Genomic DNA, 18,238 nt, shown 5'->3' with positions numbered 1-18,238 from the left:
AAATCGTTTACATGCAAAATGTTACACGAACTGTATTGAAATTAATATTCAAACTATTATGAAAAATATCAGTAACGGATTAAACCTGGTACTACAAAACAATTTCTTTCGGCAGCTATAAATTGTATACATCCTATTAGTAATCATATTCTGTAACTAACACGACGTTAAACAACTGAATTAACACTAGTTTTCTTTTTTTTGCAATGTACTGCAGGTACATTTTTGTATTTATTTAACATTACAAAACGACATGTACATTCTACTTTTATTAATAATTTGCGTAATTGTTAAAAAGAAATGATAAAATCATTTCTGTAATCGAATAAATCATTGTATTGGTTCGACAAGTAAATGTATACCTCCTTCTACCGATATGACAAAACTTCCACTTTCAAATTTCATGCGAGTCGGCTTATCCGGTACGGGCTTTACCCTGTGGTTTAACAATGTGTTTATTATGGCAATTTTCACTTGTATTAATCCAAACCGTAAACCTAGAACAGAACAAAATAAATAATCGAATTCACAGAATGTCTGCGACGTTTCCAGCACTCGTATAATCGTTACACACAGTGTATTACTTCAGAAAACAATTGTTTCAAAGTGATTCATAATAAAAGTCATCGGTATTGTTCGGAACATTACTGTTTTTGTTTATGTTCATAGATTTGTTTGGTCAAACAATGCACTTACCTATACATATCCTTGGACCCTCGCCAAACGGTAAATAAACGTACGGATGCCTAGCTTTGATATTCTCCTCGGAGAATCGTTCTGGATCAAATTTATCCGGGTCTGGATAAATACTGGGATCCCGATGAAGACCAAAAACAGGTATTACGATAGGAGTTCCTAGAGGTACGGTAACGTCGGTGGTATCTAACTTTATCTCTTTGGTACATGTACGAGTTAGAACAGCAAGCACTGGGTATTTTCTCATAGTTTCTGTAAACAATGTAAATCTTACAATATTCTTAAATAAAACAAAAACCGAACATATCCATATAATTATTAAGTCTAGAGATAAAAATTCATTTAGATGCACGGTACCCATAAATATTGGTCAAATTTTGGAATTTTCATTGACAATATTTTGTTAACTATCGAATTATTAAGATACATGTACGGGACATTTCTTGGTCTTATCGTGAACCAATTTTTAAACACTCTATAACATCGTAACGAGAATCAATACGATTTAAAAGCCTAATTTACTTTCTTTAGTAAAAGAAATTAATAACCAATATGATTGTACAGTATGTTATAAAAAATGTTTCAGACTAAAGTTAAATGGTATCAGGGGGCACGCTTTCTGACGTGAGTAACTTTTTTCTCCGTGGACGCATAGAGGTCATATGAAGGTCAACATTGTTTTTGTAAATAGAATAGTATATTTTTTAATGCCCTAAGTCGCCACAAGTGACTTAGTACTTTATGTAGGCAATAACGTGTAGCATCAAGTAGTGCATTAAAAAATATACGATTCCATTAAAAAAAGGAAAAATTGACCTTCATATGACCTCTACGCGTCCACATAGAAAAAAGTTACTCACATCAGAAAGTGTGCCCTCTGATGCAATTTAATTTTTGCCCGAAGCATTATTTAATATCGTCAATTGTTTCGGAGATATTCGAATGGGCTCACTTAAATGGGACACCCTGTATAGACACGAACCTGAGATCACTTTATGCAAGTAAGTCATGTCGTTCATAGCGTTATACGTCAATTCACCGTGTTGTTCGATAACCGTTCGAATCTCATTCTGTAATTTATCTTGAATATCTTGATGTTGCGCCAATTCGTAGAGACAGAATGTAACTGTCGTTGAAGAGGTTTCGAATCCAGCTAAGTAAAATACATACGCTTGTGCACAAGCTTCTAAAGATGGCAACTTATTATCCGCCATTTCTAAAGAAACCAAGGAGTACAAGAAAATAAATGATTATAAGGAAATCTATGAACTATGTAATTATTCATAGCTTTGTCAGACGGGAAGATATTGTATTTATTAGCAAAAAAAAGTGATTATTACTTGATTCATGCACATCGGTAGCATCGTCATCTGGATCAACGTAACCGTTCTGCATTAGTTGCATTAGTTGATTCAAAAAATCTTTTCTGGTAATATTGTTAGACTTCCTGTATTCTACTGTCTCATTAAACACGTTAGAAAAAAACTTCGTAACGCCGCGGTTAGTGTACGGTATAGACAATATATTGAACACCTGCGGGGCCCAAAGAAGTAGGCTGTTCCGAATAGGCAACGGCTCCAATGCTTTATTACCCCAATACCGAAACTCGTTGTCGGGATTAGTGAAACTATCGCAAGTTATTCCGAACGCCACTGACATGATGTTGTCTAGAGAATACCTAAAGAAAAAAAATTATAGAATTCAGTTTACGCAAACGTACACTAGCATTCGAGTTTGGAATCAGTTAAGTACAAAGTTAAAAAGTTAAGTTACAGACTTTTTACTATAAAGGCTTGTATACCATTATACAGGATGTCTCAAAATAAGTGTAAGTCTTTGAAAGGGCTGATTCCTGAGGCGATTTGAAACAACTTTTTCCTTAGAGGAAAAGTTCTCCGAAGCTTTCTTAATGAGATATTAACGGAAAACCCCGACCAATCAGAGCGCGAGTCTGCCGGCTGAGCTTCCAAGGTAGCGTTGGCTACGCGTTGCGCTTGTACTACGAACAAGCAAGTCAGGATGAATCGAGGGAAACTGTATAGAATAACAAATAAAATCCAACTTCTCATTTTCATTCGGTAATTTTTCATTTATTATTCTACGCTGTTCCTTTTAGTGCCTGCCGACTTGCTTGTTCGTAGTACATTCGCACTCTTATTGGTCAGGGTTTTTCGTTAATATCTTGTTAACAAAGCCTCGGAGAACTTTTTCGCGAAGTAAAATGTTGTTTCAAATCACCCGTGGAATTATCCCTTTCAAGGACGTGCACCTTCTTGGGACATCCTGTATAAAGGCTTCTATGTACCCTCGCGAGCAAACTCGGCTTCCGCTAGAACTGAAAAGTAACAAAAAATTATTCTTATCAAATTTTTGCCTCATAAAAATGACCATCTTTATATTAAACACCTTCCAATCAAATTCTAAACATTCTATTTATTAATTTCTTAAAATATTCTTTATCTAAATTTTTTCTATTCCGTTTTAAAGTACTTCCAGAATTGTGTGGCAGACACACACGCACACTTACACAAAAAACAAAACAAGCAGACAATCAGAATATCAAAAAAATAAAGAATTTTTGAAAAATGTGATTATAAAAACAATTTTTTTCTGCGGACCGATCAAAATATGCAATAAACTGTTTTACAGGCGGTTATCTGAAACAAACTAACAAAGGATGATTTGTTTAATTAAAAAAATATGACTGCTCCTATACTTTCGAACGGTAATGTATGCGAATATATATTTATATCTGACAAATTTTTGCTCACATTCCAAAAGTTTCTTTCACGTCGATTGGTTCTTTTAATTGAGCTTTGCGCTCCAAATATTTGGCCAGCGCGACACCAGTTTCCTTCAAAATCGGAAACATTTGCTTGATCTTTCCGGAAGTGAAGGTCGGCGTCAATTTCACCCGTAAAGTTCTCCATCTTTTCCCGGCCAACTGAAACAAATTCGCGGACAGCGGATCTATTTCTGGGTTAGAAAATATTCCACGATCGTGAAAACTCGTAAACTCTTTCGCCAGCACCTCCCGAATTAAATTAGGATCGTTCACCATCAGATGCGGTTTATACAGCATGTATATACCTAGGAGGCGGTGATTTTTGTGCTGTGTGTAAAGATCTTTAAAGAAATCCACTAGAAAATGATAATTATGTCATTAATATTATACTTTTACAGTTTTTGCACTGCAATATCAAATTTTTGTACATCAAATTCACCCTTTTGTAGATGAAATTCATCCGTTTGTAAATGAAGTTCACCCTTATGCTGATCGAATTCACTCTTTTGCAAATCATATTCTACCTTTATCAACTATCTAGTTACCTTTGCAATAATTTGAGTAGGTGATTTATGTTTATTCGTGACAGAAACGCTTACTTATCAGTTTATAGTTTCCCGTTTATTAACACATAAATATGTATATTGCCTATTTTCTTGAATAAAGAAAAGGAATTCGATACAGTAGACTCACGTTAAAGTAGCGATAGGAACGTTCTAGCTTACACGCATTACTCACACACATGCACGCATCCCACTATCGGTCGCCATATGTAACCAAAGTTCTAATCCAATTGGTGGATTGACCAAACTGTCACGAGATCCTGCGTTCCCATTGGCTCATGTTAAAGTAGCATTTCCAGGAAAAAGCCGCCTCGAGAGCCTCGCACCGCTACTTTAACGTGAGTCTACTGTAGTATGTCTTACGTCCGCTCTGTGCAACGTCTAACGAAAACAGTGTCTTGTTGGTTCATTTTCCGAAACCCAACCGACGTTTCGAAATGTCTGAGATTTCATCTAAGTGTTTATTACAGGAATAAATATAAATTACTTACTCAAATTATCACAAAGGCACCTACAGAGACAACATTGTGGGTCGTTGATTATTGTGGCGGATAATTTTGAAAAGCTTTGGTTTGAAATTTTAATTTTGACTGCATTTGTTAAAACGTTCTTCTATTAGTTTTTATTTCGTACATTGACAAAGTTTAAATTTAATTTGCAAAAGGATGAATTTGATATGTAAATGGTGAATTTCACCTGCAAATGAATTTGATATGCAAAGAGTTGATTTTGGAGTGCAGAAACTGTAAATTGCGTACTGTTTTTGACAATGTTCTTATTTTACTTCCATTTATAACATTTCGTTATATTTCATTCATATTTATTTGCAAGCGAATAGAAAACTATAATCCCTCGATGAAATGCTTTATTGCTCGCCAACAGTCCACGTCACTTTTTTTTTTCAAACACAAAGGCAAGAAGACAAGTTCAATAAAAAGTGATTGTTATGCTCTTAAGAACGTAGTCAATTATTCATCATTAAACTATCATGGATAAAACAGACATGCTATTTGAATCACATGAATGTTTAATTAATTTGTAATTCAGACTCTCAATACACTAATGATAAAGTTATTCTAATTATAATCTATTATCCTTTTTGAAATACTTGCCTTGTGATGTTTTACCGGTCAGAAGTGGCGTTATATTTCCGGTAGGAAACGTGGGCTCGATAGAAAACACACCTTTCTTGTGCCAGAAAGTGAACACATAAAGTTTATAGTAGATATATAACCCCGCGATTAAAAGAATCGTAGCACCCAAAATTTCCGACACGAACCATGCCTGCAGCATCATTGTGCTTGACTATCTACAACATAAAAACAAATGTTGTTAAAAAAAAATTTTTCAACATTTTCATTTGTTGATCATTTTAATAACTTTTCTTTATCTAACATTAACAGTTTCCAAAATATTGCATCAAATATGCTTTCCGTGTCAGCTTAAATATTGTTCAATACTTTGTGTCTTTGTCAAATTTCATTGAAATCTATAATTGTCATCTACTCTGTTCTATTTAAAGCGTAAATATTATAACGTAAACTCATATTTATTAATACTTTATCAATTCAATTTTTATTCGAATATTTTAATAAAGTAAATTAAATTAAATAATTTCTTTCAGAATTTCTGATCTACGTTTTCATGCATTAGTCTGCAGGTAACAACGCATTAATTACACATTCTGAATAATTGATATTACACCTGGAAACGCATCAATAATGCAAAACACAGTTCCAAACAGTTCTAGACACAGAACGATTTTCTTGAGCACGTTCGTAAAATATACTGTTCATATAAACGTTCACATCGCTCAAGTACCTACTCACTTTATTCCATGTGCATTTAGAAAAGAACTGTGGAAGAGAATCTGTCTTCCATGCTTTATTTAAAGACCCTCACTTACGTTAGGTCTAGATTATTATTGTTAAGTATGCAATGATTAAAAAATAATGTATGCAAATTACTATCCAATTAACATCCTTATCAGGTACGGTGTATAAACACATGTCACGTAAATTACATCACATACTGCCTAACGTAATTGTATGATTCAACACTTTTCAATAATTTTTAACAATTATCTGTGACATACCATTCTGATAAGCCAGTATTCATTTAGCTACATGTCCATTTCGAACCATTGACCTGAATGACACACGCATAATGATAAAAAAGATAATTTGATTACGAAATAACATTTGTTTTTGTTGTTTACTCTTTACATTATTTCTTCTATAATATTTTTAGATATACACGTAATCTCTATACAATATAAAAGGAAAGGATGTCTTCTCCTTAAGAGGTAGGCATCCATTAAGAAACGATTTTTCGAAATTCAATCCCCAAAACGGTGAAAAGGGTTAAAATGTATTTTCTGGGAATCTTCAATATCTCTTAGTCCCTATGAGACATCTCACTTTCTTTTTCTTTGAAATGCTATTCAATCAAATGCCTGGAAAGTAATTTCAGGATTTTTTGAAATTCCATCTACAGGGGATGAGAAGGAGTAAAGTAAACTACAAGGAAACGCGTAAGAAGTGATAGTTCAACTAATGAGTGTGAAGAAGATATTGTTCTGAACGATTAAAGTGATGACGACGCAAATTATGATGCAGAATACTAGTTTTGTACAGGACTTTATTCTTCAGATGTATATGGTGAACAATGGGTTCAGTGTATCAAATGTTACTGGTGGGCCCATGAAGACTGCAGTGCAGACGCAATTAATTTTATATGCCGAATGTGTAAAAAAAGACAGAAGAAATAAGTTTCGACAAGATGAAACCTGGGTCTCATATTAAGCGACCACTTTTTGAATTCATGTTTTTGCATATTTTTCATTTTTACTTTATTATGGTGGAACTCTATTGGTTTTGTTATAATTTCTAATATGTTGTAGCAGTGTACACATTTTACATTTAAAACGTGTATCGTAATTCAATGAAACTATTTTTAATCGAGAATTATGCGTGCTTAAAAAAATGGGTCTCATATTCGGCTACTTTACTCTAAATAGATATGTGACATTGTCCCGTGAATATGGGTCCCATATGTCTCTGGGCACTGCCATATCCAGAAAAATTGTCATCTAAGAGGAGTGAATATTAGCGCAGGTTTTAAATTATTTGAAAAATACAAATATAATAATATAATACATGAATAGTAAAAAAGTCAGCGGTTTGGGCTGTGCGTTGATGAGTCAATCAGGACTTCAACTTTTCTTCGCCTGTTTTTATTTTCTTCTTTTACAATTCAATTTAGAAATTTTATTTAAAAAATAATTATACCAAATCCCAAAATCCACGCGAGCGAAGCCACGGGCCAAATGCTAGTTGTTTATGTAATTAAATTTAATAAATTTAAACGGTTTCATCGGATCTTTTATATTCTAAATTGTTTGTTATATCGTTAACTGCATATTAACGACATATCAATTATACAAGATACAAATTTTTTGGTAAGAATTACCGGTGAAAATCACCCTATACATATATTTATTGCCAGAATGTCAACAGAGTATAATAATATTAATACTCTTTCGTCAAATTACAAAATATTTGTGAATTGTGCTACTAATAGAAAACGCCACGTATAAGAAGACCCTGATCAAGCAATACAACATATCCACTGTACTCGCTAAATTCATCTGACGTGTATAACATCCAATCGCCCGTGACGATTTAAACCAGCTGTTCTACGACATCATTGGGAATTGAAGGAATAAAAATAGAAAAATAAGCATGCAGACTCACCGTTTGTAAAGAGGCTCCGTATAAAACTCAACTCTCAAACTGGGAAGAAAATATTGAGTTGTAACATAAATCCGTAGCGTTTTTTGTAAATAAAATTTGTCTTATAATGCTATTCTGTAAATGCTAGATATGCATACCACTTGATAGCTCGTACCTTACTTTACAAAAACCATTTAATCCAAGAGTCGGGCGATCGTTATGTGACTCGTATGCTCTTTATCAGCCAACTGACGAGTGGTTTGACGAGTCTCTCTTCATGGATTAAAACGTTTAATCTTATGTCATCGAAGTCGGCCAAAGTGACGAAATGTCATTCAGGTCAAGATGGCCATTTTAAAAACGCGAAAACTCCACTTTCAATGTCATATATTCACCGACACAATCTTCTTCATAGTCTCTTTAGAGCCAAGAGCCATCTTCCACTACCACCATCCGATGTTACCATGGAATAACAGAGACAAAAGTCTCAGCTTCTTCATCTTCGAAGGAAGTGATCCTTATATATCTTGACACTGACCTCATTTACGAGAACCAGAAATATGTTAATTTCCCAGCTCATGCTTCCCATGAAATAAAATCTAAATAATTTTATTTTTCTCTATAACTTTATTAACCGACATTTAGCAGGTTATCTTCTAAATATGTAACAAAAGACATATACAGTGGGTCCAAAAAATATCCGTACACCCTTTAAATCGGAACAACTCTTTCAAAATTGGACCAAGTGACTTGAGTTTCTTTGTGAAGTTAGAATGATTAATGTACTAAATGATGTGTTAACGAAATGTTGAAAAAGTTGCAATTAGTCGGAATCGCAAAGAAAATAGTAAATGTCGTGTTTTACAACTGTTTTGTCTGAGACTGCAATGAAAATTTAATAAACATATTGTTTAGATTTATGTTAGTTATATGCATGCTGAATATTTAATCGATAACGATTAACATTGTTATGAGATACAAACGGTAATCATAACCGTGATTTCAAACAAAAAATGTTGGAAATCGCAGTTTTTTGCGACTTTTGACCTATAACTGTAGTATATCTAAAGATTCGTACATTTTTCGATGCCTGTTACTCGTTTCTGTATTAACCGATTTCAATAAAAGTTACAGCATGTATATAACTGACCTAAATCTTCGAAATGTATTTATTAAATTTTCATTACAATCTCAAACAAAAACGTTGTAAAAAGCGACATTTACTATTTTCTTCGACATTCTGAAAAGTCGCAAAATAAATTTTTTTAACACATCATTTAGTAAACTAATCCTTTTAACTTCACAAAGAAACTCAAGTTACTTGGTCCAATTTTGAAAGAGTTGTTCTGTTTTAAAGGGTGTACGAATACTTTTTGGACCCACTGTATTTTCGACGTCATATTTCATAAGTGTTACATTCATCTTTTAAACTGGAACATATAATATGAAATAATATAAAATTTATATTTATAATTATATAAAGTGGAATATATGTACATATAATACTTCATTTGTGCTAACAAAGGAGAAATGAGAGTGGTCACGCCCAGGAATTATACCCGTTTTGGTTACGCGCTAATATATACAAGAACCTGTTTGGTTCCACACTGGCATATACAATAACCTATTTAGTTCAACGATAGCAGATATCAGAACCACAAATGTACCACATCAATTGGAAGTGGTTTTACGTAACATAAAAAGTTTTTGCACGTTAAGGAGAAAATTACATATAGAACGCTAAAAATAAGTTGATGTTTGTGAATTTATTACAGAAAAACTATTAAATAAATCATAGTAAATAAATCGGAATAAATAAAAAGATAAATATCAAAGGTAATGGTTCTCGAACATCTGTAACATACAAGGGGTTAGTAACAAGATAGGGAAGGGGTGTGTGAAACATACCCAACCACCTCGACAGCTCACGAGAAACTGCAAATTTTCGACTGCTGCGCGATTTCTTTTAGGGTCTAGAGAGTGGGGATGTGGTATTTCCGAAGGTGGTCGACCTTCGCAGGTATCAGGAGTATCTAACTACATATGCACGCATCGCTTTGTTTCCTCACAGACAGAATTGAAATGTTTTTGCCGGCTGAGACTTCCTTGAAGAGTCTATACATGTGTACACCATATACCTCTACCGCACATCGCACTTTCTGTAATGATGGGTATGCGAGTTAAACGCGACACCGTATGTATTGCGTCCTGAATGACTCCTGGACGTGTTGAGTGAAGCTGAATGTGTTCTTGTATATGCTAGCGTGGAACCAAAACAGGTAGATTCCTACTATTATTCCAGAATTGGTCGCTTAGTGCAGCACTTGCCCGGGAACAACGAATTCCCGAGCATGAGCACTCTTATTTCCTCTCTGGTGCTAATAATACCTTGATTCATGCTTTATCGGTATTGTCGGGTATTGACACTAAAATGGTAACAGGGCTACGAAGCCCCACGGAGTATGTGACAGCAAATTACGCTGTATATAGGTCTACTTTATATCTAGTCTATGATAAAAGTCTGAACACACACTGACACACACATTATCAAGTTCAATAACAACTACTTCAAGTGAGTTTCCTATCATAGATTTGTGTAATACGAGATCAATAAGTTGAAAAGGTTTCGTCACGGTACGAGTTCGAGTTCATTGTAAAAGTTTTTGATCTCGTGGCCGTGGTATTTTTGGTGTGCTTACGGCAATGGTGTGTTTTGTGTAAGTGACACTGAAAGTTTAAAAATGATAACGAGACGCGTGACACATTAAAAATAAAAGCGGAATTCGAGGATCTGTAAAACGACAGATCTCGCTCTTATTACATCGGTGCAGCCAGAAATGTCAGATGCATGAATGATTGAAGGACCTTGGACCTCCGACTCTTAAATAGTCTTCGACAAAAAAGAAATATCGTGACTACAGTCGACGTAAACAGCTGATCTCAGAGTGTTCATAATTTCTAAACAAAATGTTGCATCCCGTTCTACGTGTGTACAAGTAATCAAAAGTTAAACAGCGTTTCAACATTAGTTAGAAAAATAAGGTTCAACGAAAAATGAGTTCTGTTTGGAAACGATTGCAGCGGGTAAACAAGAGGGCTGCAAAATTTCAGTTCACTGTGTCATACCATGAAGTCACTTTAGAAACAACAACAAAATGGTACGTGTTTAATATTTTCTCGTCTTGTCAGTTACATTTTTCGCGGAAAACTATTATCATGTGTGGTGCAATCACAATAATCCAACAGTAAAAATTCAGAAATACATTTAGCAGATTTACTCTAGATTTTTTCCTATTTATTTTTATTAAAATATTAGTCGTCACTTTGATTTGATGAAAGAACACGAATATAAATTACATTTTTAGTCCAAATAATCTCATGTTTGCAATGACATAATATATTTAGGTAAATTTAGTTGTAAAGAAGATTCTATTAAATTTTGTACATATATGAGTAATATTTATAATGAAACTTGAATTTTCATATAATCATAAAAGCTTCCTTCCTTTTGAGTGAATCAGCTTATCTTCAAATTTCCTGTTTCCTGTTTCTTCTTTATGTCCTATTTTGATTTCAACTTGTTCCTTAAATTCAAACACCCCAATCTCCTACTACTACCGAATAGGTGTTTATCCTTTATTATTATTTATGAAGTTATAACTTTTTCTTTTACTGCTACTATATAAATACAAAAAAATATCAATAAAGAATTATGAATTTTCACATATGTTGTTGATTGACTTCAGACATTGTGTTTTTGCTATTCATTAATTGTGTCTAAACAATTTCATAGGATTAAAAGTCTGTATTCAAATTTCTTTTTCTTCTTGTATTATTCGTGAAATTATGAAGAATATTTTTAATCATTATCATATTATAAATTAACAATATTTTTACTTAAGTATTTCAAATATTATTAAGTATTTTTTTTGTCTGATTTTATTAATTTTTCTTACTTTGAATATTTGAAACTTTTATTCAATCATTAGGAATATATTTGTTTATCTTCATTATTAAGTTCATTGTGAATATTATGGATGAAACACATAGTCATTAAAAATTAATTGACAATTGTTTTTTGTTATTAAGAACAGATACCTCGTCTACTTGTAATCATTTATTTTTGTGCTATGTGTTTATCAATATATTATTTTTGAGTATTTTACATTTAGGAAACCAAACAAATTAAGTGTTGTATGGACAAGACGTAGCAGAAGAGTGGCTTCTGATCCCATAGATTGGGAACCAAATTTAAGTGACCCATTAAAAGGTATTATTACTTGGCCAGTTCCTGACAATCACACGGTTTCAGTAACTCTGTTCAAAGATCCAAGAACGCATGAATTAGAAGATAAAGATTGGACATTTGTAATCGAAGATGTAAGGGCATTATAAGAACTTTCAGACCCAGGAATTATTTGAGAAGTACTTATTAATATTCTGTGCAAACAGGTTTCTCCCACTGGTAAGAGGCGGCATGTTGCTGCCACAAATATAAATATGAAAAAGTATGCAACTTTAGAATCTAGTCAACAACAACTTAAATTAGACTTGAAACCTACTTCAAAAAAAATCGTTAGCGCTTCGCTAGAATGTACTTTATCATGTGTCTTTTTGAGAGAAGGCAAAGCAACGTAAGACAATTTTATAATTGAAAATTTGATTTGTGTCATATGAAACTTCCTTTATACCTAATATCATAACTCTCCATTAGGGACGAGGATATGCAGAGTATGGCCAGCTTAATGTCAGTTAATAATAATAGCGATATAGCACCTTTGGATGATTTTGATAATGAGGATATACCTGAGGATGTTGAAGAAGTATCTGTGAAGAATCTTGATGAAATTTTAGATATTTCTGCACAGCTTGATTTAATGACAAGCAGTCTTACTGAAAGTGAATTACCTAGTACTCCAATAAGTGGTAAGATATACTAAACATGTGGAAACTAATACTTGCAATAATGAATTGTTCGTTTAACAGTGGCAAGTTTATCAAAGGACAATACTACACCTGTAAATGATAATGACCATTTCATACGTGATATTAGTCTAACAGGCATCGATGATTCCTTTAAAGAGAAGTCATCCTTAAAAGATACTGTCGCTGTTGAAAATGAGTATGTTAGGAATGCTATATTAACTAATTAAAATTACATGCAACAACAGTCTTAATTGTTTGTTAATTTTATTGACGCAATTTTACCACAAATTTTCAATTTGTTTGTAGTAAAAACATGGAACACAATACAATGAGATTACCATTACAACCATTAGTACTGACAAGGAATGATAGCAGTATTCCTAGATTAAAAGAAATCACACCAGGACAGGATTTATTGGAGTGGTGTAAGGAAGTAACTAAAGATTATCCTGGTGTAAAAGTTACCAATCTTACAACATCTTGGAGAAATGGAATGGCATTTTGTGCAATCATACATCATTTTAGACCAGATCTTATGTACGTAATTTTGGAGTAATGTTAAATTTCACAACAATTGAAAAATTATGTTTATTTATTGTTCGGATATTAAAGATCACTAAATAAATATTCAAATTATTCTTATGGAAAACAAAGATACACTAAGGTTACATTTAATGATTTTGGCTGTATACCAAATATCTTATTTATTTGTTCTATTTATAATTTGTTGGCTTATATTCATTGTTTTTCTTAAATAAAACTTTACAGAGACATAGATTCATTATTATCACATGATGTAAAAGGTAACTGTAAGAAAGCATTTGATGCCGGAGAAGCCCTTGGTATACCCAGAGTTATAGAACCAGCAGATATGGATATATTAACTGTACCTGACAAGTTAGCTGTGATGACATATTTATATCAGCTGAGAGCACATTTCACTGGTCATGAGTTAGAGGTAATTAATAAGAAAAAAATTCTAATCATGTAACACAATTTATGTGTAATGTGTACAAAAGAAAATTTGATTTTAAAGTAAAGGAAAGTAGTGGAGAAAATGAAAATATTTTCTTAAATGTTTCATAAAAATGTTTAAATCTTTTTTTAATGAAAAAGAAAGTAAATAAGTCTGTTATGAACATATACAGTGATAAAGTTATGTATATCTTTTGTACATGCATTCTGTTTGTTATCGAAGAAATTATGTCACGTTTTCAGGTTCATCAGATAGGTAAAACCGCAGATGAATCTTTTTACATGATTGGTCGATTTAATACTGACATTAACTCGGATGTGAGTGTGCAAATGTTTAGTCAAGAAATAATAAAATTGCATAAGAAAGATCAAATGGAACATAAAAATAATAAATTAGACAACAATAGACGGTATATTGTTTACAATTTTTCTGTTAATAATATAACTCTAATTTTTAAATTAGAGACAATAATAAAATTATGAATGTACTTATTTTGCAGATCAAATCCATTTGACAGCAAAAAGGAGGACACTAATATCGATTTGTTAAAAAACAGATTACATTTGAGTTTAAACACCGAAAATCAGGATCATGATCAATGCATAAAAGATAAATCACCGTCTAGTGTTAAAGATGTTAAAGATATTATATTAGCCAGCTCAAAGAGTATTCTAGAAAAAGTGTTATCGCCGACTAAAGAAAAATATTTATCCAAAGAAAAGGTATGTACATGTATTCCCTTGTGACTTTTTATATGTAATCACTGTGTTCTCATCTGCATTTGCCATTATCTGCCACCGTAAATTATTGTTCAAAATGGTGTTAAACAAAATTTACTACAGAGCAAATCTCCACCAAGAGTACCACAAGTACAACAACGTCCGATATTAATGACTCGTCGGCAATTAACAGATCCTTTTGGATCGGATGAGGAAGAGGAAAACATGCAAATAATTGACGAGAAATGGTCTCAGTCAGTTTCAGTTAACAAATTACAGTCGCCAATTCGAGATGTCAGTATATTTAAAATTGCTGAAAACGATTTTATTTTACCTAGACATTTGCTGTATATTTTACTGCATTAACAGTACATCTATAGCGAATTATTATATTTTGATATAATTGTATTGCTAGCATTTAAACTTTTCATTAATCAAAAATAGCTTTAGTATCACTTTCAATAAATTTTTTTTATTGCACGTCTATAAAATGTATTAATTTTGTTCAAAGTAAATACTCTGCAAAATGCTTTAATTCGATGTATACAACAAAAGTTATATTTTCGTATTGTACTAAGTATCTTCATTCTCTGCAAAGTTTATTCTGCATGAAGTATTTTTTTACCTGCGGTACAATTATGTGCTTGGCTTCCTTAGTTTTTTTATTTTTTTTTTTTTTTCAAAATAAATATGCTGTATCCTCTAATAGAAAATACGAAGTACGAATAAATTGACGTTCAATTTTTTACAATTAATTACAGTATGTTATACGATATTATGTTTTTGTAGAATAATTAGTCTTTTCCTACTCTACCATATTTTTACAAATGTAGAACATTTAAAATTGAGAATGTTGAAAGTTTCGAACGTTCCTTGTGTAATTGCCTTTGTACATACATGTGACTGCAAATTTTATGGCTTCTGCGTCTCATATATGTATTACAGCGGAGGAACACTATATTCCAATTTATTTATACTTTGTATTCGGGTATGTAGTTTATATATACAAATTTATGCGAGCATAGATCAACATTTTGCAAAAAGTTCGGAACCCCTTGGGATCGTCCCTTGCAAATATATTTTATTCGAATGTACGTTTCGTGCATGTATACATATGCATATATATGTATTGTATAAAGTCGATGAAAATATGGCTTGTGGCTTTAACTCAGTTTTCTTGATAGGATAAACAGTTACGAAAAAATGTTATTTTATATTTTCAACTCATCTTTTCCTGTAGAATCATCATTCTGTTAGTTGTACCATCAGTTATAAAATCCTTTCTGTGTATGTAGTACTTGTACTAACTTGTATTTTGTGGAAAAAGTATAAACAGATATACGTATGTACTATTTAAAATAACATCTTTAAAAATACAAATCATACAAGTATTAATTAAATATAAGAAGTTATCTCTGGTTTCTTTATTCCTGTCATTACTATCGTAGTAAAATACACGGATTTTAAATTTTTGTTATATTTCTTCCACATACATTCCTTATGGTAAAATATATATTTTTCACTTCTAATTTCTTTTCTTTACAAAAATACTCTTAACTTATTAACTCCGAATTTGGAGCTTCTGTGTAATAGAATATCAAAGAATTCATTGGTTCTATTTGTAAATTTTTTTTTGCAGCAAGTAATGTTGTAATAATTGTAGTATATGCATCTTCTTATAGGATTCAGTAAATGCAACTGACAAGGGAAGTCGTGATAGTACTGAGTATCAGAGTGTATCATCACCCCACAGAGAGCAACGTTCACAACATGTAATTAGTCTTTGTACACCTCTTTAAGTTGTTTATTGCTTGCCACTAATTTTGCTATTTTTTTATATTAGCCGTTAGTCAGTCGGCATGATGAATTAAGAGAACGTGCAAGACAACTGTTAGAACAGGCCAGGAATCAGACAAAATCAACTGCACTTGTTTCTGCCGCCGCTAGTCCTATCGAGGTTTTGTTTCTTCAATTTTATAGTTTTGTACTAAATCAATGTAGTGTATAGACGAGTTCGTTTTTACATGTAACTTTTGTGTTATCATTTTCATTATTTGCATCAAGATGACCACTCGGTGAAAATGTGCTTTATAATTTTTAGAGTCAAAATGACGACGAAAGGCAACAGCAGTTACGTGAAAGAGCCAGACGTTTAATAGCAGAAGTAAAAATGGGCGTTAACGTTTCCTCGAATCAAACAAACGATGATAATAATAGTGACAGACGATCGATAGACGATCAAAATAATAGTCCGAGACGAAGCATGACGCCGTCTACTCCCGGTGATAGATTTAGTACAAAGGTAATAAAAAAAAATTATTTCCGTGAGTTAAAGGTTTCTATAAATAAAAGATATGATAATACAACTAATGAAAAATTGAATACTTATGATATTAATATATATTATGCTATACAGTCATTTTCGGAATAACTTTCTTATGTTTATCTTTTTATATTTCTTTATGCCTCATATCTTAGACGTTGTTTATTGACATTTAGACAAATGACGATTTGTATCTCTCATTTTCTATAAATGATGCTACGCCATATGACACTTATAAATTGTAATAAGTTATAATAATTTTAGTCAGAGTATAATGGAAACATATTGGGAACTCCTAGTATGATAGATGGCGAGAAAAAGACCGGTTCTCCACTATATTCGTTTTCTAAAATAATAGAAAGAATTTCACCAGATAAGACTAGCCCTGATGGTACACCGTACACACTTAGAGGGGTATGTGTGTTTATTGACATACGAATTCCGAATTCCATATGGTAATTGTAATAATTTGGTGTCTAGTTGGGAAAGGACATGACATCGTATATTCAAAAAGAATTAGAAGCGTTAGAAAGAGAACAAACGCAAATAGATATTCAAGCGGGTAAACTGGAGAAACAACTTCGTGCCGCTATGGAAAGTGACAACGAGGAAGAAACTGAAAGACTGATGTCTCTGTGGTTTACCCTTGTTAACAAAAAGAATGCACTTCTAAGAAGACAAATGCAATTGAATATATTGTAAGTCACGGTTCTTTAGGTGCTCTGCTAATGGTCCTGCAGTCTTATTTCAGAATCATTAATTAACACATTCTCCATACATAAAATTGACGTTACCATTTTCAATATTTTAGAGAAAAAGAAGATGACTTAGAGCGTCGATTTGAACTTTTAAACCGTGAATTAAGAACTATGCTTGCTGTAGAAGAATGGCGAAAGACGCCTGAACAAAAAATGCGTGAAAATTTACTTTTACAAGAACTGGTTTCTATTGTAAACAAAAGAGATGAATTAGTTCATCACCTTGATACACAAGAGAGAGCGTAAGTGTACACAATTATATAATTTTGTTATTTTATGATATTCATAAGTTTTAAAACGAGACGCATTAATTGTTAGACTAATTAAGTATAGTGAAAAGTGTAATTTACAGTTTAATTTTTGTTGCATCACAGTATTGAGGACGATGACGAAATAGAACGTGATTTATCTAGAGCTGGTATAGCTCAACGAAATAAAAATTGTGTGGTACAATGAAAATTTAATTCTACTCTTGTTGCTCCAGTAAACAACAGGTATGTTGTCTTATGTGTGCAATTCATTACATACATGACTAAGAAAACCTAAGAAAAGAAATATTAATGTCTTTGAACTGTGAAAACTTTTTTTTAATTAAATTTATTCTGATGTGAAACCAGCAATTGCAGGTATGATCCATTTTGCTGTGGAGTTGCCAAAGAAAACAAAAACTTTTCCATGACGGTACAGTCAAGGATTTCTTAATCTGAGAGATATTAATGTTTAGAAATTTATTTTTTACCATAAATTATATACAATTG

The 18,238-nt window shown here is 32.4% G+C and overlaps 2 protein-coding genes across 2 annotated transcripts; one reads left to right on the top strand and one right to left on the bottom strand.

Moving 5' to 3' along the window:
• Window positions 1-330: 330 nt before the first annotated feature.
• Window positions 331-5,884, bottom strand: LOC107188088 (probable cytochrome P450 6a20). The gene is made up of 7 exons (XM_015576333.1): window positions 5,874-5,884; window positions 5,157-5,353; window positions 3,468-3,837; window positions 2,037-2,374; window positions 1,679-1,912; window positions 697-948; window positions 331-497 (listed from the first exon to the last, which is right to left on the bottom strand). The coding sequence occupies exons 2-7, from the start codon at window positions 5,338-5,340 to the stop codon at window positions 331-333; spliced, it is 1,545 nt and encodes a 514-aa protein (XP_015431819.1). The 5' UTR covers window positions 5,341-5,353; window positions 5,874-5,884.
• A 4,890-nt stretch (window positions 5,885-10,774) lies between these two features.
• LOC107188096 (EH domain-binding protein 1) lies at window positions 10,775-17,936 on the top strand. Its single transcript, XM_015576342.1, has 17 exons — window positions 10,775-10,936; window positions 11,951-12,158; window positions 12,231-12,412; window positions 12,493-12,704; window positions 12,765-12,900; window positions 13,011-13,241; window positions 13,473-13,662; window positions 13,923-14,089; window positions 14,180-14,402; window positions 14,523-14,693; window positions 16,082-16,171; window positions 16,243-16,356; window positions 16,501-16,701; window positions 16,987-17,136; window positions 17,203-17,420; window positions 17,534-17,722; window positions 17,855-17,936. The coding sequence occupies exons 1-17, from the start codon at window positions 10,833-10,835 to the stop codon at window positions 17,934-17,936; spliced, it is 2,868 nt and encodes a 955-aa protein (XP_015431828.1). The 5' UTR covers window positions 10,775-10,832.
• Window positions 17,937-18,238: the final 302 nt, after the last annotated feature.

The sequence above is a fragment of the Dufourea novaeangliae genome, unplaced genomic scaffold (assembly GCF_001272555.1).
Source record: "Dufourea novaeangliae isolate 0120121106 unplaced genomic scaffold, ASM127255v1 scaffold115, whole genome shotgun sequence".
NCBI lineage: Eukaryota > Metazoa > Arthropoda > Insecta > Hymenoptera > Halictidae > Dufourea > Dufourea novaeangliae.
The sequence above is the reverse complement of the archived record's forward strand: the minus strand, read 5'-3'. Positions and strand labels throughout refer to the sequence as shown.

What these genes read in the sequence shown, in the direction of transcription:
- LOC107188088 (XM_015576333.1), bottom strand. Translation starts at nt 5,340, where the DNA reads ATGATGCTGCAGGCATGGTTCGTGTCGGAAATTTTGGGTGCTACGATT. An exon ending in GACCGGTAAAACATCACAAG is followed by an intron (nt 3,838 to 5,156) that starts GCAAGTATTTCA and finishes ATCATTTTCTAG; the next exon opens with TGGATTTCTTTAAAGATCTT. An exon ending in TACCGATGTGCATGAATCAA is followed by an intron (nt 1,913 to 2,036) that starts GTAATAATCACT and finishes TGGTTTCTTTAG; the next exon opens with AAATGGCGGATAATAAGTTG.
- LOC107188096 (XM_015576342.1), top strand. Translation starts at nt 10,833, where the DNA reads ATGAGTTCTGTTTGGAAACGATTGCAGCGGGTAAACAAGAGGGCTGCA. An exon ending in AAATTAGACAACAATAGACG is followed by an intron (nt 14,090 to 14,179) that starts GTATATTGTTTA and finishes CTTATTTTGCAG; the next exon opens with ATCAAATCCATTTGACAGCA. An exon ending in CCGCCGCTAGTCCTATCGAG is followed by an intron (nt 16,357 to 16,500) that starts GTTTTGTTTCTT and finishes TATAATTTTTAG; the next exon opens with AGTCAAAATGACGACGAAAG.